Source organism: Myxocyprinus asiaticus, chromosome 7 (genome assembly GCF_019703515.2).
Source record: "Myxocyprinus asiaticus isolate MX2 ecotype Aquarium Trade chromosome 7, UBuf_Myxa_2, whole genome shotgun sequence".
In the NCBI taxonomy this organism is placed as follows: Eukaryota; Metazoa; Chordata; class Actinopteri; order Cypriniformes; family Catostomidae; genus Myxocyprinus; species Myxocyprinus asiaticus.
Genome location: NC_059350.1, coordinates 29,812,177 through 29,840,000, shown reverse-complemented (window position 1 = coordinate 29,840,000; position 27,824 = coordinate 29,812,177). Strand labels below are relative to the sequence as shown.

Below are 27,824 nucleotides of genomic sequence, written 5' to 3'. Positions count from 1 at the left end.
AACAATTATACAACAAGTTCTCTGACAGATGGTTTACTTTATTCTGAATGCAATGTTATAATTTTGTACCCAGAGTAATGATAGCAATTGAAGGTCCAAGATTCGCATCATAGTTATACCTAAAGAAGACATTAAATAAAATGAAATGAAATATGAGGTGTTGAAATGGTAAGTGTAAACATTTTAGGTAGGCATGAAGATGGAATTGTTCATGGAATCTTTTCTTGAAGTCTAACTTGAATTAATTAGCCATGAGTCATATACAAATGTCAATGGTGAACAGAGCACATGTCATTGCACAAGTGCTGATCTGTTTAGGTCCAGTAGCATAGCTGTTTCCTAAGCCATTCTATTTGCTATAGATCCTCTTTCCTGTAACAAATATGGTTAAAAAGTATGTTTCTTAAAAATGCATGGGATACATGGTTTTTAATCTGCCAACAATAAATGAGTTTGAGTAATTTAGCTATAAGTGCTTTTATCAGCACAGTGAGATAGCTGGCTCTATTCTCAATGTTTAAAAAAAATATTCAGTAAAAACTAGCCTCTGGAGCATGATCATGTATGTGTGACTGCTTTAACTTCTGGCCAGACAAGACAAAGATGTTGAGTAGACGCATGATTTTGCATGATTTTTAAATAAATGCATGATTTTTCTGTGTTTCTCTCTACTTGAGCCTAAGTGCTGCACTGTTCCTATTTTATACCCTTTGAAATACAATCAACAATGTTATATAGTTTTTGTTTATTTTCTTTGTGTCAGTTAGTTATAATGATAATGTTGTACTGTATGGGTCTGTTTTTTATTGTTATGCTCTAAAAGTTGTTTGCAGTGTTATGTTTTTAACCTATAAATACCCAGTACTAGAGTAAAGTAACATGCTGTTAAAATTGTAGATAAATACTTTCCCTGTCTTTTCTGTCTCAGAGCTGCCCAAATTTATGAGCAATGTTGATTCGATTTTATTGTTCAGAGATAGGTTCGTGGAAAAACAAAAAATCTCATATCTAAACTTTGGTGATTCTCTTTAAATATTCAGATAAGATAAGATTTTTATTCTTGTACAAAACGTGTAGCATTTGTTTTTCTTTTTTTTTTTTTTTTTTTTTTTTTTTTTTTTAACAGTAGCAATATGTTTGTCATTATATCAGTGTTAAGAGTACTGGTGCATTTATGAACACCCACCGCCATGTAATGTATAACTTGATTATTGATGATTTGTATAACTTTTCTCCAACAATCACACAATATAAAAAAAAGGTGTCCTTTTGTAAAGACAAAAAACAAAAAAACAAAACTTTAATGTATCAATTTTGACAATGTGGACAGAAAGATTAGATTAGTGGATCAGATTAAAATGTTGATTTTCATTACAAAACTCTTTAAAATTACAGTAAAACAGTGCCCTCTAGTGATCATAAAGGATAGCCATAGGGATTCACCCAAAGATGACAATTCTGTCATCATTTACACACCCTCATGTTGTTCCAAACTCATATGACTTTTTTTCGTGGAACACAAAAAGATCTTGGACACTAATAACTTGACTGAGGCTCTCATTCTACCTAGCATCTCCTTTGTGTTCCATGAAAGAAAGTCATGTGGATTTGAAACAACACAAGGGTGAGTAAATGATAACAGAATTGTAATTTTTAGTGAAACATAAATTTACTAAATTCAATTCAGATTTTTTTTTTTTTTTTTTTTTTTTTTTTTTAAACAAAATGCCTTTTATTATTCAGTGATGAGACAATAACATGGTGCTTGAGTGTGGGAAAGAATGATAAACATTCTTTCCCACAAAATAGATTTTTTTTTCTGTTGGGCACTCAGTTAAGCTATCTTCTACAGCTTTTGGCTCCGATCCCATATGGATATTAAAGCAAAAAAGTATTCTCATTGCTCCCATTTCAACCATAAATTGAGTAATTCAGTGAGCAAACACAATGCTGAGCTGTCCCTATTTTTGAGCTGTGTAATTAATGGCAAGTTTAAATAAATGTAAAAAAAACTGGTTCCATCTCGAGCAAAGCAGTGTAGGTAGTTTTGCAATCAAACTTTGTCTTACATGCATGCCTTGAGTGGAAAATATCATGTCAGTTATCACCATGAAAAGTTGTAATGTGTATGAAAAGAGTCTGACTTTATTATTTGGATATAATATAACTTAGTCAATGACTTTACCAGACACTGACTTTATCATGGACTTTAATTGACTTTGTGTGTATGTGAGGTACTGTATCTATGCATGGAGAACGTTGCAAACGTATCTTTTTTGAGCAAATACAACATGCCATCTAGTGGCATACTTTAACTCAAAATAGACATCCCATACTAAAAATAAATAATTTGATAAGAAAAAAATATTTCAGGCGGTTCAAGGGATATTACTGAATTAGAGCAGATTGGTATCTTTTGTAAGACACCCTAAATTTGCTACATTTAGGAAAGCTCATTAGGGAGGCCAATGCTTATTTATTTATATGTATAGTTTACATTAGTCATCATCCTTACCACACCACTGGACTTATTCATAAATAATGCATTAATTCTTAAATAATTCTGCTAAATGAAGAGGTGATGCAATCAATATCCCCTCTGTCGGCATTATCATAACAGTACAACTGGACAATATAATCTTTATAATTTGCAGTCTGTATGGTCATAGGTTAAGAAAACTTTGTTTTTTAGTGATCTCACTGGGACTTCTCACTTGGCACTTTAATTAATCTTCTAATAATGGTGTATCCTTAATGATTATATCCAATAACACAAATGAAGAACTAAAATAAAAACATAAAGGTCTAGCCTGATTGATATGTTTTCATGTTACAGTATGCTTTGGACATTAGCATTGGTTGATAATGGAAATGTAACAGTTAATTGTCTTCTCAGAGAATTTCTCGTAGTTGCCTATTTCAAAATAAGCTACAGTCATCTGAGACACATGAGATAGTTTGCATTGGTTGATTAAATTACAAATGTGTTAGATTTATTTGTATTCTGCATTGCATTTTGTATTTCTGTCTTTTCAGTTATTTTTATTTTTAATAGGTATTTCATATTTTCTCTGCTTTTTTACGTATAGAGTTTCTGTTCTGTGTTTGAGTTTGTTCTACAGTCATGATGCTGGAAGCCTACACAATGCCAACTATGTTTTGTTGGTTTGACCACTAGGAGACAGACATGTTGTGGATCCAGTATATGTACTGATCCACGCGTCCTCTTCCGGGTGTGTTTGAAAAGACTTTCGTTAAGCTGTGAAGGGATTCAGTGCGTGTTCGAATGAAACACACAGCCACTCAAACTCAAGCCAGGATCATTTATATGGAAAGAGTTGTGCGACAGGAAAAAGAACAGTTCTAATCTGTGTGCAGGTGAGCGCTGTTGAATAGGATCAACTGTTGCATCGGTGCTCATATGACGGCAGGCATGATGGCTTCAGTCTAAAGCTTTTACTCTACAGGGTTGATCTTCTGGCTCTGGCATGTGGAAAGGTGACAATAGGATGTTCAGTACTGTCGAGTTATTTTTTGTTTTGTTTAGTTCACGTGTCAGATCAGAATAACACGAAAAAACTGAAAGTCAACCTGTTATATTTATGAAATTAAATGTGTTTATGTTCAAGGAAGTTCGGAACATTCATATATCAATTGTATATAGAGTAAAAGGCCAGTTTTGTTGCGTTCATAGCTGGTTTATAGGTGTTTGCAACAACTCGACTGAAGTGCCTCTGGCATAGGAAGTAACTCGATCGCAACTTTGTGACCTGTGGGCACAACAATTTAGCAACCTTCAAAGATTTAATGCCAGGAAGTCAGTGTAATTAAACAACAGAACTTTGGTTTATTAATCGGATGGTTTTTAATGTAGACCTTGTTTTGCGCTGCTGTATGAACTGTGACCACTGTAAACAATACACCTTTTGAGCCTGGGGAATAAAGAAAGTTGATCTTATTACTGATACCTGGCTCTAGAAATATAGGACAAAGTGCTCCAAGTACTGCGCAAAAGTCTTGGACACATTAGTTGTTTCACAGAAACATTTGTCTTAAGATGGTAATTTTATATCTACTCCTTTAGTGTGTCAATAGAAATTTTACATTTCCAAACATTCCTTTCGCAAAAAGAAAAGAATAGAAGTAAAACAAGGAGTCTTGCAACAGAGGGTATGGCCCACACAGAGCCCGGATCTTAACATCATTGAATCAGTCTGGGATTACTTGAAGAGACCAAAGCAACTGAGACAGTCTAAATACATAGAACTGTGGCAAGTTTTCCAAGATGCTTGGAACAATATATCTGCCAACAACAACCTTGAAAAAAAATTGAGTGTACGTGTACCTAGGAGAATTGGTGATGTTTTAAAGAAATAGGATGGTCACACCAAATATCGATTGAGTTTATGTTTACTGAAATTTGTATGAAGTTAATTGATAAAAATTATTTGTTGCATTATTTTTGAAAACATCCTTACTATACAAATTTATGCTTCAAACATTTGCACAGTACTGTATAAAATGTTTTTTAGTGAGCTGAGACAATGTGCTTTAAAGGTGTAAATTCACATTTCTGTGTTTAAAGGAATGCAGGATGAAGTCAAATGCACAAAGGAAGGTCTGGCATGATTTTCTGCCAAACAGTAGGGTAATAGGCTAAAGGCACACCTTAAGGACAATTTGCTTTTTTTTTTCTGGTCACAAAGTGTATCAGGTTTGAAAAAAACAATTTCTTTTATTGAATATTGATGGAGCAACATAATTTGTGTGAAAAGAAATAATAAAGGATGGTTGTTTTAATTATTTTTTATTTTTTTTAAAGGTGGCGGGGGAGTCTTTAGCCCACACACTCGGGCTAAAAGGCCTCCATAGAGGTTATAGTGATTTTGTGTAAATATAGGTACAATAGTTATAGGGCAAAATTTGTCAACTTAGGCAAATATTTTTTGTTATTAACAATTTTTTTAGGGATGCACCGGTACCACTTTTTCTCTTCCGATTCCGATATCGGAAATCTCAGTATTGGCCGATACCGATTCCAAGCCAATACCAGTGTTGTTTTTTGCATAATCAGTTTAGAATATCTTTACATTATTGTGTGGAACTAATTGGGAGTACTCTTTAATATGTAAAGAAACACAAACCTCTAACTACACATTATTTCAATATAAATGTATAGCTTATTAAGAAACACTTTATTATTAACTAGTATACTGGATAATGTAGCAGCAAAATTAACAGAAATTCCAGCCTTCAAGTCTTCAGTAGAAAAGAAACCAGTGTTTCATTTTTGCATTTTTTTTTTTTTTTTTTTTTTTTACTTTTTTTTATTTAATGTTCAACTTGCATCTGGACTTTAAAGGATTCAGATCTCTTTTTTTGTTCAATTTAGTTGTAAGACATCAGTCCATTTTTCATTCAGACAGTTATTTTTTGGAACCCATTCAACTTAAATATTGGTATAAATTGTAAACAAATACTAATGATGACAACAATAATAATAATAATTGTTATTAATATTATTATTATTGACTTTTAATTTTAAATACAACAGTAATATATTTAAATCGTGCACTTTTAAACCCTCACGCTTTTATTTTGACATTCTAAACTCTCCAGGAAGTCCTGTCTGTTTGTAGGCAAGTTCACAGTAGTTTAATTCGCTGCTTATTCAAATTCTGGTAAAATGCACCTCCGGTGCCATTCTAAATGCGTATTATAAGTGAACCGAACTATTGAGCATCTACATCTGAGATGCTCTTCTTGAGTAGCGCTCAAATATTGTGCACCACTGTGAAGGCTAAAAATAGCCGCAAGTGCATCACCAGCCTGTGCATGAGTTTATGTCAGCAGAGCAGCACCATTCACTAATGCGCTGGCGCTGTACATACTATATATTTACTTATTAAACACAGCCTTTTGTGATTCACAGAGCTATCGCACGTCTTCAAATGGCTTTGAATAAAATGCACGAGTCATATGAACTGCTTTAATGATGTTTTTATGGTTCTTTTATGTCATTTTTGGAGCTTGACAGTAACAAACATGACTAACACACAGTATCGGATTTGGATCGGGCTCGTCGGACCGATACCTGATCAGTCCAAAAGCTTCAGTATCGGAGCAGTGCATCCCTAAATTTTTTATTGAATCCAATCATAAAACATACAAACACAACATAAAATACGGAATCAATTATTCACATTAACCCCCCCCCCACCCCACCCCACCCAACACAAACCTGCTTAGCGCTAATACTGAATGCGCTTATGGGTTTCCTGTTTGAGCCACTAGAGGTGGTAAGCTTACAAATACAGTCCATAAAGACTGTGCTGCTAAGACTTTGGCTTCAGTCAAACTGTTGGGGACCTTCAACTTGGTTGGGGACCACGGCATCTCTCTTCCAATTATGTTTGCAAAGAGGATTTTTTTTTTTTTTTTTGGTTTGTTATTAACAATTTTTATTGATTCTGTAAAAAGGGCTAATTTTCTATCCGTTCCGGAGTGGAACTTCAATAAATTGCCCTTGAAGGTCTCTGCATTGTTCTGTCTTTTATGAGCACTGAAGTAAAGCAATTATTGTTAATTAACACATTTGATTCCGTTATTCATTTTATCTGACTCCAATTTTATATTAATCTGACTCCAATTGTAAATTGACCTCTAATTTATATTTAAGCTCTAATTAATTTCTGATCATTCTTTTATTTTAACATTTTTAGGTTATTGTTCCGTTCTTAGTCAGTGGTTGTAGGGTTAACTAATATCGTCTGGTTTGTCCTGTCTCCTAACCAGATGATATTGCCGCTTAGTCACGTACATACAACTTGCTAAGACGGGCGGTGAGCAGTGACTGAAAGTCTTTAAATGGCTTTCTCCTACCCGGTTGTCCTAGGTGGTTGTCCTACCTAGTTGTCCTGAGTGGTTTCTCCTATATTAAAGCTCCAGTATGGTCTACCCTGGTCTAATGAAATTCAAATCCTATCCGGTTGTCCTAGGTGGTTGTCCTACCTGGTTGTCCTGAGTGGTTTAAATTCAAACTGAGAGTCTTTAAATGGCTTCCTCCTATATTAAAGCTCCAGTAATGATATAAATGATTTCGGAGGAATTCAGAATAAATCAAATAATAACAATTTATTTGTCAGGTAGGATATAAAACATTGTTGCAGAAATTCAAATCAAAGCCAATTTCACATGATCAGAATAAACAAGCATTACTAAAAATAAAAGACAAGTCAAAGAAACATACCTGACAAAACTACATGCAGCGGTACAGCATGGGAGATCTGCTTACAGATTCCTGGTGAAAACGACTACACGCATCAATTGTGCGGGATATCTCCTTACAGATTCCCCGAGCTTCTTGCCAACTTTCCTTAAATATCCAGACAGAATAAACATTGTGTACCAAATGGTACTATCCTTTGAACAATGAGAATTTGGGGGTGAATGGGTTCTTGACTTCCTGGGGTTTAACCTTGTTAACATACAGGAGATCATTTAAATTGTAGGTCAAGGAGGGGGATAGACCTCCAGAATTATGCAGTATTTGGCAAAGACCTTTTAACTTTGTTACCATTAGTTTTATCAACATGGGAAAGAGACCATTATACCAGTCGCACAGAGACCTCTTAAATGATATCAAACACATACAGTTGCATTCATTGTTTTCATGATATTTATTATATTTTTACATATAAATCTTGTGTCTTTGTGTTGGTCCAGAACTGTTGGGAGAGAGAAGAGGGGGCAGCAAGGTGATTTGCAATTTATCACACTGTGGTGATATTCAGGTGAAGATTTCAGCTTTGTAAAACAATGCAAAAGCGATTGCAATTTATCACACGTGGTGATATTCCAGTGTAGATTTTAGCTTTTGTGAGAGAGTTCTATGATGTTGATTCTCACAGAGTTCTTTGACTTTTACCGGAAATGGCGCCTTTTGGTTGTAGACATCCTGGTGCCAGCCTTACAGTTTCCTCCGCTTGGCCCCCGGGGACAATTCCAGAAGAGTCCCTGTGGGGTCATTGTGTCTTAACTTTTTTTGTAAATTTTTTTTATCTCAGTTGCTGAAGTGTGTAGATGAACTGGAAAGGATTTGTGCAGTCTTTTTGGCCAGGTTTGTCTCTACCTGTGCCTGGGTGAGGTGATATTCCGTCTGTAAGATGATTCTTTGTGCCAAGTCCATTGTGTCCACCACAACTTGTGCACTGTGCTCGTAGCCAGTGGTATCCTTCATAGGATGTTGATCTGACCTATAGAAAAGTCCTCTGTTACCTCCAAGCAAAGGAGTGATTGGCAGGACAGGTCAGTCCTCCATAAGTGAAGGAATTCATCTCACTGATGACACACCACTGAGTATGTGACACCTGGACTGCGTCAAAATGGCCATGCAATGACTGAACATTTATGAGTTTAGTGTCATTATGAGAAAAAGGTTGTAAGGTGTTACATGTACAAACAACATAGTGATGAGTTTCATGACAACATGTGCGACTGGTAAACAAAGTCTCAGTACCCTTCAACGTCATACCCAATAAGGTGGTCCCATTTTACTATCTGAATTATTCACTATCACGCCAATAGGGTGTATAGTAGGGGAATTTGGAAAAGCTTGATCTGGATGGATTAAAGGAAACTTGGCACAGAATCCAAGGCAATCAGAACCTTCATCACCAGTATATATCATTAATATATAGTTATAATAATAATTCTATGATTGTAGAATCACAGTTACATATATAATAATCACAGTGCTAATTCCAAATGATCCAATGTGTGTGATTTGCTGGTTAATTCACAATTGATGATACATGTCTATTTTCAAAATGTGTAGTGGATCGATTGAATTGGCTGCACTTCATATCATCCACTTCTTGTTACTTTTGCATTGTTATTAGTGATGTGTTGAAAACCAGGGGTCCTCTTGTTTGCAACCATGCCAACAACAATCAATTGGTTCGATTTATATTTAGGTGGAAATGTTGAAATTTGGGTGGCAAGTTTGCTTGCAGTTAGTAATTAAATCATCGATGTGTGACTGTAGCCATGCACATGTCCCATGCACATTACAGTGTTTCAAATAAGTTACAATGTTTTGTATTGGCAGATAGAAAATTGGATATGTTGTAAGTTACATGAGTCATCACCAAATTTACATCATGAAACAAAGTCTTATTAATGTTCCCTTTGATAAGTCCACCAGGAGGAATTGGGTATAGCTTTGGTTTACTATACCCACAGGTGGTTAAATTAAAACAGTGATTAATAGTCCATGAACAGTTTTGTGGGCTAGTGAAATTGTGCTCACTCATTTTACATTTTCCTACACAATAAATCCCTTCCTTTCAGCTAGTCCAGATTAAGGTTTTTGGTCCATTGTCATAGGGTTTGTATAATGTTAAATTGAATTTATATTCTGTGTAATTTATGTGTGTAGTGTTTAGTGTTTCTGTGTGGATGTACCTATATGTGGCAGGTTCCAAATTGTTAACAAAATAGCATATTTCAGGGTCTATGCCATCATTGTTTTTCTCATATAAAGTGCACATCCCACCTTCTTTAGCTCCTGGACATAATTTTAATTGATACCAGGCAGTGATATTGTGCTGGGATGGCCGTTGTGGTGTGTGTGTTGATACGTTTTATGAATGTGGGATGGGTGGAACCTAATTTACAACAGATTTGTGGTGTATAATTTTGTTCCGGTGCTACTCCGGGAGGCCATGTAACTATTTATTTGGGTGTAGTAAGAATTTGAGAGGTGTATGGCCCCTTCATATATTTCCATACCCATCTGCTGCATCCTAATGTGTGTGTGAGCAATACCCATTGACCCAGCTTGATGCAGGTGGGTCCGGACACCTTTTGGCATCTGTCCCTCACGAGATTGCAACCTGAAATGGGAACTACCACAGAGAGAAAACAGTTAATGTTGAACCTTTAATTAATTTGCATTTAGACATGTGGTACTTTCTTTATTTTCCTCTGATGGTCACAGCCAAACTGTTACAGACAGCTTTAGTCTCATACTGTATGGTTTGTGCCATCAGGGGGAAGATGCATTTTGCTTTACAAAAACATGTACCATTACAATGTCTAATGCAAATTTAGTTTCAGAGATCAAATTAGACTGAGCATCTTTTGTGAAATCTGAATTACTGCTGATATTTTAGTGCAGTTTGAAGTGTGTAGCACCTTAAGCTGTTCTTGCAGTTGAGTCTGCAGAGTCTGCTGTTGTGAGCAATTCCCTTCCTTTCAGTAGCTCAAATGAGCTGATGATTTTTTTATATTGTTCTCAACACAGCTCTGTGGTCAAAGAATCAGTTCACCTCTTTTTGGTGATGTGTTGTCTGATTAACATTTTTTTAAGGGTGATATTCACACGTTTGATCATCTATGATCTCTGTGGTCTGTCAGGGTTGTGAAATTTCTGCCTGATGTTTAGCATTTTACACATGTTTTTCATAATTTGCCCAGTGAAATGGGTTCCCTGATCAGACTCGATTCGGACGGGCGTACCCCAAAGCAGGATGATTTGGTTGGCCATCACCCGTGCCACAGTGTTTGCAGTGTTGTTGCGGGTGGTAATTGCTTCCACCCACTTTGAGCATTTATCAATGATCACTAAGCAATAACGATATCCCCCTTTGGCACTGGGGAGTGGACCAATGAAATCCAACTGTAAGGATTCTTCAAGGCCTGTAAGGTTGTTCGGTTGGCAGTGTCATTACAAATATACATGGCCATGCTTGGCCATTATAATATAATGCATATTATAATGTGATTTATAATACAATTATATTATATTAAAACTAGTATAAATTAAAATAATTGTATTACTGGTCTCTGGAGGTTTTCTTGAATTAGATATTTGTCATCTCGCTGCTCTTTTGAGAATACTTTTGATTTGGCCCTGTATCAGATGCAGGATCATGTGCATTGTATGCACAGGTCAGGCTGAAAGCATTTGGACACGCTGCTGTAAACACCCAATGACTGCAGGCACATATTTACATGGGTCAAATTTCTGCTCAAGCTGCAGAGCTTTTGCGATTACAATATGAAATTGAATGCAATTTTCTCTTTTTCTTGAGTTAAGATGTCACTAGGTGTATTCTCATGTGAATCTATTTGAATATGAAGAGGGGGCTGGGCAAAGTCAGAGGTGATGCAAGGCTCAAAGAGTATTCTTGAATTTTAAAGGCTTAATGAAGTTCTTCAGTCTTTTTAAAGTTACTGAAGGTTAATGCTAACTGTGTAAAACTACTGAGAGTTTGGTAATTGTGTAAAATTACTGATAGTCACATGGAATTTTGTACTCAGTATGGTTTAAGTGCAGCTATATGGTAAATAGCACAGTGTGCCATATCAGAGACAAACATATCCGACATAGTCACACATTCAGCTTGAAACTGATGAACAATTTCAAGAGAAAGGTGATTACAGTTATTTCAGCTTTACACAAGACGAAAAGTCTAGAATACCCAAAGCATTTACAACCTCTAACCTAAGTGTTTCTTGTAACACTTACAGCAGAAACAGTAAAGTGTTTTCAGAAATAAACTGCATTAGCTTATGTGTACATGCAGTATCACAAACAGCTATCATCACGTGTGTTCTATGATAACAACAGTGTTTAGCATAGTTGCAAATGTAAAAATAGGTTGTTATAGTACTCTTTACTGATTTATAAATTAGTGACATTTCTTTTGTTACTATTTATTTTTTATCACATCACTCTGTTTTTCCCAGCCTTGCTTTTCATATGCAAACACATCGACTTGCAATGTTTATATCTCAGTCGCTACTTTTTAGTTGTTTACAGTTGCTACCCGCTTATTCTTTTGAAATGTTGCGAGTTCGTTGCAGCAAAGTAAATAAACAATAGCGACAGTGTTTATTGATTTTAGAATGAAAGTTCCAATTGCAATCCTCCCTTGAATACCAGAATAAAATTTTGGATGATGTTTTTTCCAGTTTAAGTTTGATCTCTTGTCGCTTGGGCGAACAAAGAGATCATTAATTTGCAGAGCAAGAGATTTCGTTTCTCGTATCCTGCCGCTACCACTTCCCTGATACACATGTGGTTTTGTCTAATTTCTTTAGCCCCACCGGATTTTTCAGTCTCCGGTCTAACAGTGGGTATTCTGACCAGTTCTACAAAATGTGTCTATATGGGGTGCGTCTGTGCTTACCTTCAACACTTCTAAAAGGCAAAAAGAATGGACTTACCACAGCAGCTGGAGACAGAGAAGTAGAAGCTCAAACCTCTTGTCCTATGTGGAATGGAACTGAATGTCACGCTGAAAAGACATCACTTGCTCGCTGGAGATCACGGAGGATGGTCACCACTGTAAAAAGGGACAATTTTCTATCCGTTCCGGAGTGGGACTTCAATAAATTGCCCTTGAAGGTCTCTGCTTTGTTCTGTCTTTTCTGAGCGCTGAAGTAAAGCAATAATTGTTAATTCACACATTTGATTCCGTTATTCATTTTATCTGACTCCAATTTTATATTAATCTGACTCCAATTGTAAATTGACCTCTAATTTATATACAATTCCAATCACATAACATACAAACACAACATAAAATCTGGAATCAATTATTCACATTAAACCCCTCCCCCCGAACATTACCCCCCACCCGACACAAACACTCATTACTGTGGTCACCAACAACTAGAACATAAAAATAAAATTAAAATAAATACTTTAAAACAACATCAATAATACAGATACCCAAATAAACAACAAATCCCTCTCCACAGCCCCTCCCCGAGAACCCTCCAAAAAAGCCAAATAACCCCCCCCCCCCACTTCCTGACAAACAAATCCCATTTCCCCAGCCTTCTAAAAATCACCTCCTCAAACGCCGCCACCCCGCCCATCTCCCCGCACCACTCCCTAAACTAGGGTGACTTCCATCCCCTGAGGATGACTCTTCTGCCAACCATGACTCTGGCTAGGACCCAACTTTTTAAATATCTATCCCCAATGTTAATACCCATCCCATCACCCAGGATACAGAGTCTGGGACAAAATGAAAATTGAGTGTCCAATACCTCACACACAAAGCTCTGAACCCTCAACCAAAATTCTTGGATCTTAACACATCCTGAAAAAACATGTGTTGTGTCCCCATCTTCTGATTGGCACCACCAACAGGTGGGTGTGTCTTTAACACCCAGCCTATACAATCTAGAGAGGGTCCAATAGAATCGATGCAAAATCTTAAATTGCATCAGACAGACCCTTGCATCTCTAGATGTAGACTTGATGCTTTTAAGAATCCTAGCCCACACTCCCTCCTCCAATACCAAATATAAATCTTTCTTCCATAATCTCTTGAGAGAAGACGAAACTCCATCCCCCAGACTCTGAATTAACTGGGAGTAATACACTGATGCCTCATGACCTTTTCCAAAAGCAGTAATCACCACTTCCAGAGTATCTGCCGCTTTAGGGGGGTGTATCCCAAAAATAGTACAGAACAGGTGGCACAGCTGTAAATACCTAAAGAACTGAGATCTAGGAATCTTAAAATGTTGAACCAAATTTTCAAAAGATCTCAACACTCCACTCTCATGTAGGTCACCGAGTGTATTAACCTCCCTCACAATCCACTCTGACCAATAGAAAGGGGACTTATTAATATGTAATTTTGGGTTCAGCCATATGCTCGAGGCTACTTTTAAATAAATGTCCGAATTAAACACACCGGACACTTTTGTCCAAACCGCGTGCAAATGCGAGATGACGGGGTGTGACTTAACTTCTCCGGTTAGTTTAATAGAAAGGCTTTGGAATGGCGAAACAGGGGCAAGGATTTCCTGTTCAATACAAAACCGGGGAGGGGCTCTCTCAGCTGGAAGTGACCAATAAGCTAAATGTCTGAGACCGAATGCATAATAATAAAACTAAATCTTGGGTAGGCCTAGCCCACCTTTGTCAGTCAGCCTATGTAATTTGGCAAATACTTTTGAGACATTTAAGATGCCTTTTTTAAACTAAAAAATTAAGATAATGCTTATTCAAAATAACCATTTCAGAAAAGGGTTAACCATTTTCTGTTCATTTCAATTACATTTGGCATTTCATAACACAAGTATTCTATTAGACTAATCTCCATTGTGATTTGATCAATCAATGTGAGCCCACATTTTTCAGATTCACCCCACTCATGAAAAACATTGTGGTTTAGCCCTAAAACATCTTGTAGTCTCTTTCCTCATCAGGTCAGAAAACTCAGGACGTTGTATGTCTGTTAGTGTCTCCTTCCCCGTCGAGTTGGAAATGCAGAACGAGGGTGTGTCTACCCGGGGGACATATTTATCCCTTTCCGATGAGGAGGAGATTGAAATCTGGCGCCTTTCCGATCCTGGAGTGTGATTGGCCACTGGTGTCTGAAATAGCCACGGTGTTGCCCACCCTAGTGTGGAACTCATTTGCATAGCATAAAGTACAGTGTTAAAACAGTGTCTTTAACGTTTTACCCATGCATTATTTCTTTACCAAACTTCTTTCAAATTATTAAAGGCATCCTATGGAACAGATAGAGACCAAATACGATAAGAAACGGTTAAGTCATCATCCATGCATTCGTTTATCTGTTAATAGGTCTGTCCCATGAACTGTTGTGTTAACAGTCAATAACCATTAACATAAACTGTGCTTTGCATGAAAATGGAGTAGATGTGTTGCAGTTTATATTAATTTATCTCCAAACATAGGTATGAATAGATCTCTGTGGCCCTCCACTGCTGTTGCATCCGAGAGGTCCTGAAGGAATTTTTATGGCAGTTCTTGCCTAAACCTTAGGAATGAGTTTGGTGGTTAAAGTCAACCTGTAGTCCAATGAGAAGTCCTCTCCTTGGTGGTGGTGGGTGCAGAAGGTCCCCCTTCCTGCCCTGTAAATGGTGTCTGGCAGTTGTCTTAGCATCTTATGTGATGTTGCTGAACATTTGTTTATGTTCATTCACCAAGGATCCAATCACAGTGTGGCACATCTTTTTCCACATCGGCACTTAGAGAGGGGCCCTGCCATAAACTGGTCCCTGGAATGCCATCTTAACTGATGTTCACCACAATAGTAAACAGATGCGAAGATCTCATATTCACCAAGGCTTATGAAATATCGCATTTGGAAATAAATAAAGGCATCATCGGAGTATATGAAGGTACATAGTATGAATGGAGGTTTACATTGAGACATGAAAATGTTGCATTGTCACGCTCTCGGTAAAGTAAGATGCAGATTTAATTCTTGTCTCTAAAGTAAGATGCAGATGTTTGTTTTGTTCACAATTCTTATGTTTTTTGTCTTGGATGTTGTCTGCCTTATTGTCTTCGACAGACAAACACTTTTGGACATTGATTCAGCAATTTCACACCGTAAACCGGACTTCACATTCCTCAATGCCGACCCGCTGTTTACAAACACGCCAGCGGAGCCCTTTGTCTGGGCAGCACGGCCACGGAAACGCAAAAGGAAAAGGGGAAACAGAGCCGGCGTTCTCATCAGAGTAAGACGCCACGCAAATCGACCCCCGCTACCCACTATTCTACTGGCAAATATTCAGTCTCTGGATAACAAGCTCTGCGAGCTGAAAGCGCGGATCTCTTTCCAACGAGATACAAGGGGCATTATCTGCCTTACGGAAACTTGGATGTCTGCGGAGATTCCAGACTCAGCCATTGAACCCACAGGGTTCTCCATGCACCGAGTGGACAGAGCGAAAGACCTCTCAGGTAAAAGCAGAGGAGGTGGTGTATGTTTTATGATCAACAAATCCTGGTGGGATCAGAGGAACGTACATTCTATCAAGTCTTTCTGCTCTCCTGATCTGGAATTTCTTATGCTTCTGTGTCGACCATTCTGGCTACTGAGGGAATTCACAGCGGTCGTTATCACAGCTGTGTACATTCCCCCACAAGCCGACACAGACCGGGCACTCAAGGAACTGTATGGGAGTATAAGTGAGCAGGAAACCGCGCACCCTGAGGCCACGTTCATTGTGACCGGGGACTTTAATAAAGCCAGTTTAAAATCAGTCGCACCAAAATACCACCAGCACATTAGTTTCAACACACGAGGGGACCGGGTTTTGGACCACTGCTACTCTCCCTTCCGGGATGGCTACAAATCCCTCCCCCGTCCACCATTTGGCAAATCGGACCACTCTTCCATTCTGCTTCTGCCCGCTTACAGGCAGAAATTGAAACAGGAAGCACCCACCCTCAGAACGATCCAGTGCTGGTCGGACCAATCAGATTCTACGCTACAAGACTGTTTTGATCACACGGACTGGGATATGTTCCGGTCCGCCTCTGATCTTTACGCTGATAGCGTAATGTGTTTCATCAGAACGTGCGTAGAGGACGTGTTTCTGACCAGAACAATACGGATCTATCCGAATCAGAAACCTTGGATTAATAGCGATGTTCGCGCGGCACTTAATGTGCGGACCTCTGCTTTTAATTCCGGGAACGCGGAGGAGCATAAACAAGCCAGTTATGCCCTCCGAAAAACTATCAGAACCGCAAAACACCAGTACAGGAGCAAGATTGAAGGACAGTTTAACACTACCAACTCTAGAAGCATGTGGCAGGGAATTAACATCATCACGGACTTTAAAGGGAATAAAAACTCCGCCATGAACACCGCTGCCTCTCTCCTGGATGAGCTAAATACTTTTTATGCTCGTTTCGAGGGAAATAACACCGCCCTCGTGGAGAGAGCTCTCGCGGCTGAAGCTACAGAGGTTAGTTCACTCTCCGTCTCTGTAGCGAATGTAACCCGATCCTTCCGATGGGTGAATATCCGCAAAGCGGCGGGCCCAGATGGCATTCCGGGCCGCGTCATCAGAGCGTGCGCAAACCAGCTGGCTGGTGTTTTTACGGACGTTTTCAACCTTTCCCTCTCTTTGTCTGTAGTCCCCACATGCTTTAAAACATCCACCATTGTGCCTGTTCCAAAACAATCAAAAATAACTTGCTTAAATGACTGGCGTCCTGTTGCTCTGACCCCCATCATCAGCAAATGCTTTGAGAGACTAATCAGAGATTACATCTGCTCTGTATTGCCTCTCTCTTTTGACCCGCTGCAGTTTGCTTACCACAACAGCCGCTCCACTGATGATGCCATTGCATCTACAATACACACTGCTCTCTCTCCCACCTGGAAAAAAAGAACACTTATGTGAGAATGCTGTTTGTAGACTACAGCTCAGCATTCAACACCATAGTGCCCTCCAAGCTAGATGAGAAACTCCGGGCTCTGGGCTTAAACAGCTCGCTGTGCAGCTGGATCCTGGACTTCCTGTCAAGCAGACGCCAGGTGGTTAGAATAGGCAGCAACATCTCCTCCTCACTGAGCCTCAACACTGGAGCCCCACAGGGCTGTGTTCTCAGCCCACTCCTGTATTCCCTGTACACACATGACTGTGTGGCAACACATGGCTACAATGCCATCATTAAGTTTGCTGATGACACGACGGTGGTAGGTCTGATCACTGACAATGATGAAACAGCCTACAGAGAGGAGGTTCATACTCTGACACACTGGTGTCATTAGCACAACTTCTCCCTCAATGTCAGTAAGACAAAGGAGCTTGTGGTGGACTTCAGAAGAAAAGACAGAGAACAGAGGCCCATCACCATCAATGGAGCACCAGTGGAGAGAGTCAGCAGCTTCAAGTTCCTGGGTGTCCATATCACTGAGGAACTCACATGGTCCGTCCACACTGAAGTCATTGTGAAGAAGGCTCATCAGCACCTCTTCTTCCTGAGACGGCTGAGGAAGTTTGGAATGAACCGCCACATCCTCACACGGTTCTACACCTGCACTGTAGAGAGCATCCTGACTGGCTGCATCTCTGCCTGGTACGGCAATAGCACCGCCCACAACCGCAAAGCACTGCAAAGGGTGGTGCGAACTGCCAGACACATCATCGGAGGTGAGCTTCCCTCCCTCCAGGAAATATATACAAGGCGGTGTGTGAAAAAAGCTCGGAGGATCATCAGAGACTCCAGACACCCGAGCCATGGGCTGTTCTCACTGCTACCATCAGGTAGGCGGTATCGCAGCATCAGGACCCGCACCAGCCGTCTCCATGACAGCTTCTTCCCCCAGGCAGTCAGACTTCTGAACTCTTGATCTCCCACGATCAAATACATCAGCACTGCACTTTATTACCCTTACTCTTATATCTCACACCGGACTGTCATAAATTATATTATTATTATATTATATTCTCTCTTAACAACTTGCTATCAACCGACAGCCTGAATGTCAATACAGTACAATACTGTACATTCTATATATATATATATATATATATATATATATACTTTTTTTATATATTTTTATTTTGTATTTTTATTGAATAATGTGTATCTATATAGTGCGTATTGTATACTGTACAGTGTATGTTATCATTTGTATATTGTTGAGTGTGATTATGTGTATATCAGATGTTTAAATTGTGCTGTGTTAATTTGATGTTATTGTAAATTGGTATATGTCTCATCACTGTCACGACTGCTATGTTGATCGGAACTGCACACAGGAATTTCACACACCATTGCACTTGTGTATATGGCTGTGTGACAATAAAGTGATTTGATTTGATTTGACTTAGAGAGGGGCCCTGCCATAAACTGGTCCCTGGAATGCCATCTTAACTGATGTTCACCACAATAGTAAACAGATGCGAAGATCTCATATTCACCAAGGCTTATGAAATATCGCATTTGGAAATATATGAAGGTACATAGTATGAATGGAGGTTTACATTGAGACATGAAAATGTTGCATCGTCACGCTCTCGGTAAAGTAAGATGCAGATATAATTCTTGTCTCTTCAAGACAACACAGCAACAAGTGAATAATCTACTTACTCTTTTACTCTAAATGGGTTAGAAAATTATCTGACATTAGGATATTATTCTGCTGTACATCCTGTGGCTGTGTGATAGTTTATAAGCCATATCACTAAATTATTGTATTATTATCCTTCTAGTTATTTACATTGCAGTAATTGACAGCAGAGCTTTGTCACACTTGCCAGAAATGCAGCCGCTTGCTTGCTTCCACTTTGGAAAATAAGGTGGAATCCACCTAGTATATTAAAAAAAAAAAAAACATTTTTATTTAATCACCTTGAATAAAATTGAAAATGACAACTGGGTATTTTGTCTTAAAAAAAAATTATAATTTCAGGGGTTTTCATTAGCTACATAAATATGCAACTTTTTTAAAAAAAAAAATAAATATTAGATCAAATTACCTAAAAATCAAACTTTAGACATTGTACACAATGATCTTATGGATCAGGAATATTTTGCTCTTTTTGCTGGTTAATGTTTTGGGAGAAAATTGTGCCTTTTACCCCAGGGGGGCCTTTAGCCCTGTTGTACCCTACTAATGAAAAGCTAATTAGAGCTGACATTCATTCAGAAAGTTTGTGCTTGCTAATTTAGTGACCCATACAGGGCTAACATTTTTGTTTAGGAGCACTCGTTCCCCTAAGAGAACATTTTTTATGGGCAGTCAAAAATTTAGGGGCACAGTCAGTGATATTGTTTTTTTTTTTTTTTTTTTTACTGGTTTGTGTCACAACACAACATACATATGCGCAAGCAGGCATTAAGAATTACTAAAGAATTCAGAAACAAATATACTTGATACATGATAAAGTACATTAGACACCTCTGATAAACCTTTTTCAAGTTTTTTTTTTTTCATTTAACCAAACAACATCAGGCCTGTCTGATCACCTTTATAAACATCTAAAAAATACATTCTTCTTAACATATTAGTAGTTCATAAACATACACATATATACAGTATATGAAAATGTAGTATTTAACTTACTGAATGTACTGTAGTTTTAACTAATAATCTGTTAAGCATTATAATGAAACAATGCTTGTTAATTTTATTTAATTTATTATAAAATGTTAACAATACATTTCCTATGACACACAGTCGCACACACAAAATACCTCACATTCTTTATTGAAGATACCCGTTTTTGTGTTTGTATATGCCATTTTGTAATTGTTTTTCTATGTAAACATGCTCCAGAATAGATGACCATCTTTGAACGTTCTGGCGGGTATCGGTACTTTTTTCAGCGTCCGCGCGAGTGCCACACTTTTAAGACATCCGTCATTTACTAAATTTAAAAACATGATGGATAATTCTAACGCTGTCCGTCATTTTGATAGAAAAAAAAACTAGAAGAAAACTCTGGTTAAACCATCTTTACGTGGTATGTCTGCCTATGCTGCTTCACTCTCCTTCGATCTCTGCGTGTGTAGAAAAGAGAGAGCGCGCCTGCATGAGCGCTGTCTCGGGTATATTAGAGTGAGAAAACAGCGCTTTTGATGCAAAAATAATTGGTATTCAAACACTTTTGAAAGTATTTTGTCTATAATGTTATATGCATTAGGGAGTTTTTATTAGAGACCGACTGATATGGGATTTTTGAGACCGATACCAATTTTAGAGAGGGAAAATTCACCGATTAATGATATGGTGGCCGATATAGTTAATTTTTGAACTAGAATGAAAACAGACCTTTTCTATGTGGATTTTGCACCGATATACCTATGCAAAGGTACTCAGAAGGCTGCTTTCTTAAATATTTTTATCAAAGAATATTTGACATTATTATTATACATTTTCAACAAATTCTAGAAATGAACACTGAGAAAATAAAGAATAAATAAAAATACAATAAATAGCTTAATAAACATCAGTACTGTATGTTTAGTGTCAGTCAGTTGCTGACCATTTAAATAAAGAATAAATAAATATACAATAAATAGCTAAAATCTAATCAAAATCAAATCACTTTTATTGTCACACAACCATATACACAAGTGCAAAAGTGGGTGAAAGTCTTGGGTGCAATTCCGAGCAACATAGTGGTCATGACAGTGATGAGACATATACCAATTTACAATAAACATCAGATTTACACAACACAATTTACATATCTAATATACATATAATTACACACAACACAATATACAAATAATAATATACAATGTACCGTATATACAATACACACAATATAGAATACACATTATACAATAAAAATGGTATATACAGGTGCATCTCAATAAATTAGAATGTCGTGGAAAACTTCATTTATTTCAGTAATTCAACTCAAATTGTGAAACTCGTGTATTAAATAAATTCAATGCACACAGACTGAAGTAGTTTAAGTCTTTGGTTCTTTTAATTGTGATGATTTTGGCTCACATTTAACAAAAACCCACCAATTCACTATCTCAAAAAATTAGAATATGGTGACATGCCAATCAGCTAATCAACTCAAAACACCTGCAAAGGTTTCCTGAGCCTTCAAAATGGTCTCTCAGTTTGCTTCACTAGGCTACACAATCATGGGGAAGACTGCTGATCTGACAGTTGTCCAGAAGACAATAATTGACACCCTTCACAAGGAGGGTAAGCCACAAACATTCATTGCCAAAGAAGCTGGCTGTTCACAGAGTGCTGTATCCAAGCATGTTAACAGAAAGTTGAGTGGAAGGAAAAAGTGTGGAAGAAAAAGATGCACAACCAACCGAGAGAACCGCAGCCTTATGAGGATTGTCAAGCAAAATAGATTCAAGAATTTGGGTGAACTTCACAAGGAATGGACTGAGGCTGGGGACAAGGCATCAAGAGCCACCACACACAGACATGTCAAGGAATTTGGCTACAGTTGTCGTATTCCTCTTGTTAAGCCACTCCTGAACCACAGACAACATCAGAGACGTCTTACCTGGGCTAAGGAGAAGAAGAACTGGACTGTTGCCCAGTGGTCCTAAGTCCTCTTTTCAGATGAGAGCAAGTTTTGTATTTCATTTGGAAACCAAGGTCCTAGAGTCTGGAGGAAGGGTGGAGAAGCTCATAGCCCAAGTTGCTAGAAGTCCAGTGTTAAGTTTCCACAGTCTGTGATGATTTGGGGTGCAATGTCATCTGCTGGTGTTGGTCCATTGTGTTTTTTGAAAACCAAAGTCACTGCACCCGTTTACCAAGAAATTTTGGAGCACTTCATGCTTCCTTCTGCTGACCAGCTTTTTAAAGATGCTGATTTCATTTTCCAGCAGGATTTGGCACCTGCCCACACTGCCAAAAGCACCAAAAGTTGGTTAAATGACCATGGTGTTGGTGTGCTTGACTGGCCAGCAAACTCACCAGACTTGAACCCCACAGAGAATCTATGGGGTATTGTCAAGAGGAAAATGAGAAACAAGAGACCAAAAAATGCAGATGAGCTGAAGGCCACTGTCAAAGAAACCTGGGCTTCCATACCACCTCGGCAGTGCCACAAACTGATCACCTCCATGCCACGCCAAATTGAGGCAGTAATTAAAGCAAAAGGAGCCCCTACCAAGTATTGAGTACATATACAGTAAATTAACATACTTTCCAGAAGGCCAACAATTCACTATAAATGTTTTTTTTATTGGTCTTATGATGTATTCTAATTTTTTGAGATAGTGAATTGGTGGGTTTTTGTTAAATGTGAGCCAAAATCATCACAATTAAAAGAACCAAAGACTTAAACTACTTCAGTCTGTGTGCACTGAATTTATTTAATACACGAGTTTCACAATTTGAGTTGAATTACTGAAATAAATGAACTTTTCCACGACATTCTAATTTATTGAGATGCACCTGTATAGTATATATAAAATATACAGTAGGTTGTATTGTACTGTATTGACATTCAGGCTGTCGGCTGATAGTCAGTTGCCAGTGTGTTGTTAAGAGAGAATATAATTTATGACAGTCCAGTGTGAGATAATAAGATGAATAAAGTGCAGTGCTGATGTATATTGATCGTGAGAGATCAAGAGTTCAAAATTCTGATTACTTGGGGGAAAAAGCTCTCATGAAGTTGGCTGGTGCGGGTCCTGATGCTACGATACCGCCTACCTGATGGTAGCAGTGAGAGTATCCCATGGCTCGGGTGGCTGGAGTCTCTGATGATCCTCCGAGCTTTTTTCCCACACCGCCTGGTATATATATCCTGGAGGGAGGGAAGCACACCTCCGATGATGTGTCTGGCAGTTCGCACCACTCTTTGCAGGGCTTTGCGGTTGTGGGCGGTGCTATTGCCGTACCAGGCAGAGATGCAGTCAGTCAGGATGCTCTCTACAGTGCTGGTGTAGAACCTTGTGTAGAACCTTCCAAACTTCCTCAGCCGTCTCAGGAAGAAGAGGCGCTGATAAGCCTTCTTCACAACAGCCTCAGTGTGGACGGACCATGTAAGTTCCTCAGTGATGTGGACACCGAGGAACTTGAAGCTGCTGACTCTCTCCACCAGTGCTCCATTGATGGTGATGGGACTGTGTTCTCTGTCTTTTCTCTTGAAGTCCACCACAAGCTCCTTGGTCTTACTGACGTTGAGGGAGAGGTTGTGCTCCTGACACCAGTGTGTCAGAGTGTGCACCTCCTCTCTGTAGGCTTTTTCATCATTGTCAGTGATCAGACCTACCACCGTCGTATCATCAGCAAACTTAATGATGGCATGGGAGCTATGTGTTGCCACACAGTCTTGTGTGTGTACAGGGAATACAGGAGTGGGCTGAGAACACAGCCCTGTGGGGCTCCAGTGTTGAGGGTCAGTGATGAGATGTTGCTACCCATTCTAACCACCTGGTGTCTGCTTAACAGGAAGTCCAGGATCCAGCTGCACAGTGAGTTGTCTAAGCCCAGAGCCCAGAGTTTCACATCAAGCTTGGAGGGCACTATGGTGTTGAATGCTGAGCTGTAGTCTACAAACAGCATTCTCACATAAGTGTTCCTTTTTTCCAGGTGGGTGAGGGCAGTGTGTAGTGTAGATGCAATGGCATCATCAGTGGAGTGGTTGTTGCTGTAAGCAAACTGCAATGGGTCCAGTGAGGGAGGCAGCACAGAGCAGATGTAATCTGATTAGTCTCTCAAAGCATTTGCTGATGTTGGGGGTCAGAGCAACAGGACGCCAGTCATTTAAGCAAGTGATTTTGGATTGCTTTGGTACAGGCACAATGGTGGACATTTTAAAGCATGTGCGGACCACAGACAAGGAGAGGGAAAGGTTGAAAATGTCTGTAAAAACACCAGCCAGTTGGTTCTCGCACGCTCTGATGACGTGGCCCGGAATGCTGTCTGGACCCGTGGCTTTACGGATATTCACCCGTCGGAAGGATCGGGTTACATCCGCTGCAGGTCATTTTCACTCGCAAATGCAAGTTTGTTTACTTATTGGCCCAAGGGTAATCTTCGGGCCTGCAGGAGCACTGTCTCAGGGATATTATAGTGAGAAAATGGCACTTTTGATGCAAAAATATCTGGTATAAAAACACTTTTGAAAGTATCTTGTATATAATGTTATTGTTTTTATTCTGATGGTTCTATACAAGTTTAAAAGTTCAGGTGTGCAGTGTCACTCGCACCAGTGCACCCAAATAATTTTCCACATTGGCATGCAATAGTTTTCTATTTGCAGTTAAAAATATAGATTGTTCTGATGCATCGCAATCTTCATTTGAAAAATCTCAATATCGATTCTTAAATCCCAAGATTGATCTTTTACTCTATGCACAACCCTCCACTACAATGAGAGGAAACCACTCGCATTTGCAACCAAATTTTGCGCTATGCGACTAAAATTTATATATTTAGCAACTGGCTGGTAAATGTTTAATATTAAAATTTGTCCGTATAATGCGTGTCCAAAGACAAGATCCAAACGGCCCATTTGTCATTGAATACTGTCTCTTTTAATACCCTTTCTGTTCTCTACAGATCTGTTCTCCAAAAACAACAAAAAATAAACATTTAATTCTAATCATGCATGGCACAGATGAGAAAGTCATTCAAGTCCTCTCTCATGCTCTTTACAGAAATGCCTTTTTTTTTTGTAAAGAGACAGAACTGGTTTTGGCACATGTTCAACAAATCAATGTAAATACTTGTAAATAGTACACATTATGAAATTAAAAAATAAACATGTAACAAAAAATTATATATTAAATATAATAGCTTATTTATTGATTAAATACATGGATTTCTTAATTTTTAAAAATCTAAAATGTGACCAAAAGGATGAAAAACAAATAAAATATAATAAAAAAAGTAAAATTAATATTTTATATCATAATGTACCTAGTTAGAAGGTCCCCTGTATAATTAACAGCATTAGCTGGGAGAGAATTTCTTTCATATGTAAGCAAAAGGGATATTATAACTGAAATACACCCATATGAATTGATAACGAATCGAAATCAAATTGAATCGAGTGCTTATGAATCGAATCATGAAATCTGTATCAATACCCAGCCCTACCTGGCACGCACAAGCATGACTTCATTTGGCCCAACAGTGGAAACACGGCTAATGATTACCTACAGTTGAAATTCCTTAGCTTGAGTGGGAAAACTCTTCTGGGATCTAAGACTTGGTCAGTTGCTCACTTGTATGTTTACTTTCAGGAATGTCAGAAGCTAGTTTTGACTGCGAGAAGAATGCCTTAAAGGATAATCAATCGGACCCTAAAGGACAGGGCCCCCAAAATACTGCTGACTCTCTGAGCCAATCAGAGGCCAGAGAACACAGCATGGATGAAACTCATATGACTGAAATTGACATCAGTGAGAACAAGGAAGTTGAAAACCACAACCATACTCTGAATGATGATGATGGTGATGAAGATGATAATGAGGATTCTCATGCACAGAGTAAGACTAGTGGAGTCCTCAAAGATCTTAAGGATCATGCTGATACTGATACAACGAGCAGTGTGACGACAGAAGACAGAAAGGTGAAGAAGCAATGATATCGTGAGAGCCTGTGGCTTGGTTTATGTTTGATTTCCTTCATACGTGTTGCTGTGATTTCATGCATGAGATCCTTTAAAAGTTATAAATATCCTTTGAATCAACAAAATTGTCCTGAATTTGGAAGAACTAGACCTCTGCCTGAATGCTACAACATGATGATGTGACAGCAAAGCATCTCTTTCGCTTTCCATCTCTTTTTAAAGTGTCCTTTATTTATTTATGTGGGTGACAGTACATTTCCGATTCTAGCCTCTTCTAGTAAATTTATTTAGCTTATTTTGATTTTCTTGTAGCAGCTGATTTTAAACACTTTACATTTTTGGCACCTTTAGTTTGCAGATTTGTTGCTGATATACATTTCAGTGGTGTGATTCATTGTATGCATAAAATCATACACTGACAGAAATTCATAATCAAATAATTATTCAGTGAATTTGTCTCTGTGTCTGTATCCTTACATGGGAAGTTGACAAATCATTTGTTTTTATCAACACCAAGATTTTAGGTTAAAGTTCATATGAATTCTATTAGGTATAAGTGCATTTTAGGTGCTGCGACTGGTCAACATTTCTTCCAGTGCGCCATTTAAGTTTTTTAACCTTTTAACTGCATAATATCCTGCAATGTAACAAATTAGTTTTTTTTGTAGACTGTGTAGTCTCTCAATTAATATAGGTCATGAAAACTACATGTATAATAATTCGGTATATTTTTTTAAAGCAGCTTAAGATGAAGTATAGCTTGTTAAGCAAGACACTGGTGTTGCTGCTTGACATTTCATGTCAGCTATCCACGTCTGTTTTGCATAGGGGTGGTAATCAGCAGGGACCTGCCGATGAAATATTATTTTCATATCTGAATCACGATACAATAATATTGTGATTTATGTTATGTATTGTGATCCTAATCGGTGATATATTACAAACTTTTACTTGTTTCTAATTTATTGTCACTGGACTTTGGTGTTTTCTGCTACAAGTGCTCAACTTCCTGCTTTAGCTTAGAGCCATAGAAATAGTTCCATCATGCCCTTGCAGTCTTCCTGTACGGACAGTTGTGCATGTCATAGCATTGCTTCACTCTTGACAATAGCATACACAAGTGAGGCCCCACTCAATGATAACAAACTGACTTCAGTGGGAAACACTCAATAGTACATTGAAGAGCTTTTTATTCTGTTAATATGAGAAATGGTTCTGCTGCTTACCTTAAGGAAAGGAAAAGGAGACATTCACTGGATGATTCCTCAAGTTAAAAGTATTTGTTAAAGCAGAGATGTTTGAGTGAGAATCCTACTGTAAAGTATTCTTGTCAGAGACACATGGAAATCTGTTTTTGCTTTCCTTTTGTAATATTTGTTAGACCTATGTCGCTTTGCATTTATAATGAGATCAAGATAATGGCTCAGTCTTCAGTATGACTGATCAGATTGATGTTGCTCCCTTTGTTAGTACATATCTAAGAAACTAAACTCTAGACTCTTCTGCTGGGCCTGTGTATATACGTAAATACGTGGCACTGTATTTATCAATGATGCTTTATTCATCAACAAACTGTACAGCATTTGGATTAGAGTGGGATTGCATAAACTAAGAGTTACATATGACTGAAAAAGACATTACTGACAGTCATAAAGTTAAAATTAAACATGATGCTGAATCTATCTAGTTTGATCGACTCGTGAGAGTAACCATTGAGAACCACACTGGTCATTTAATTAATCTGAGAGGGAGTTAAGAGCCACTGACCTCCTGGCATGATGGCATCAGGTGGCTTTGGAAGATTCATGCTCAGTTATTGGACACTATGTGCTGTTTTCACCGGCCAGACAAAGCCGTCTATCTAGTATTCAAATTACTTAGCCTCTCAGCAGAACACAAACCTTAATAGACCTTTTTGTAGTCTAAATAAGGCCAAATAAATATAAGGGTATGGGGAAATCATAGTGCCTGAAATTCTAAGCAAAATGTTATAT

The 27,824-nt window shown here is 38.3% G+C and overlaps 2 protein-coding genes across 9 annotated transcripts in view; one reads left to right on the top strand and one right to left on the bottom strand.

The window, feature by feature from the left end:
• The window catches only part of LOC127443737 (uncharacterized), a 198,107-nt gene extending 179,839 nt beyond the window's left edge, over positions 1-18,268 (bottom strand). The window contains exon 1 of the mRNA XM_051702585.1: positions 17,778-18,268. Coding sequence (XP_051558545.1) covers positions 17,778-18,047 — 270 coding nt within the window. The 5' untranslated portion in view covers positions 18,048-18,268. The remainder of the gene's footprint in view (positions 1-17,777) is intronic.
• The window catches only part of LOC127443705 (arfaptin-1-like), a 70,605-nt gene continuing 45,962 nt past the window's right edge, over positions 3,182-27,824 (top strand). For 4 of the 8 annotated variants that reach the window (XM_051702525.1, XM_051702523.1, XM_051702521.1 and 1 more), the window contains exon 1: positions 3,182-3,498. Coding sequence is in view for 1 of the 8 variants with exons in the window: in XM_051702517.1 (XP_051558477.1) it covers positions 25,504-25,830 (327 nt within the window). In the remaining 7 variants the exon portion in view is untranslated. Of the gene's footprint in view, positions 3,499-25,503; positions 25,831-27,824 lie in introns of those variants that run through there. The other 4 variants (XM_051702524.1, XM_051702522.1, XM_051702518.1 and 1 more) reach the window with 2 other exon arrangements.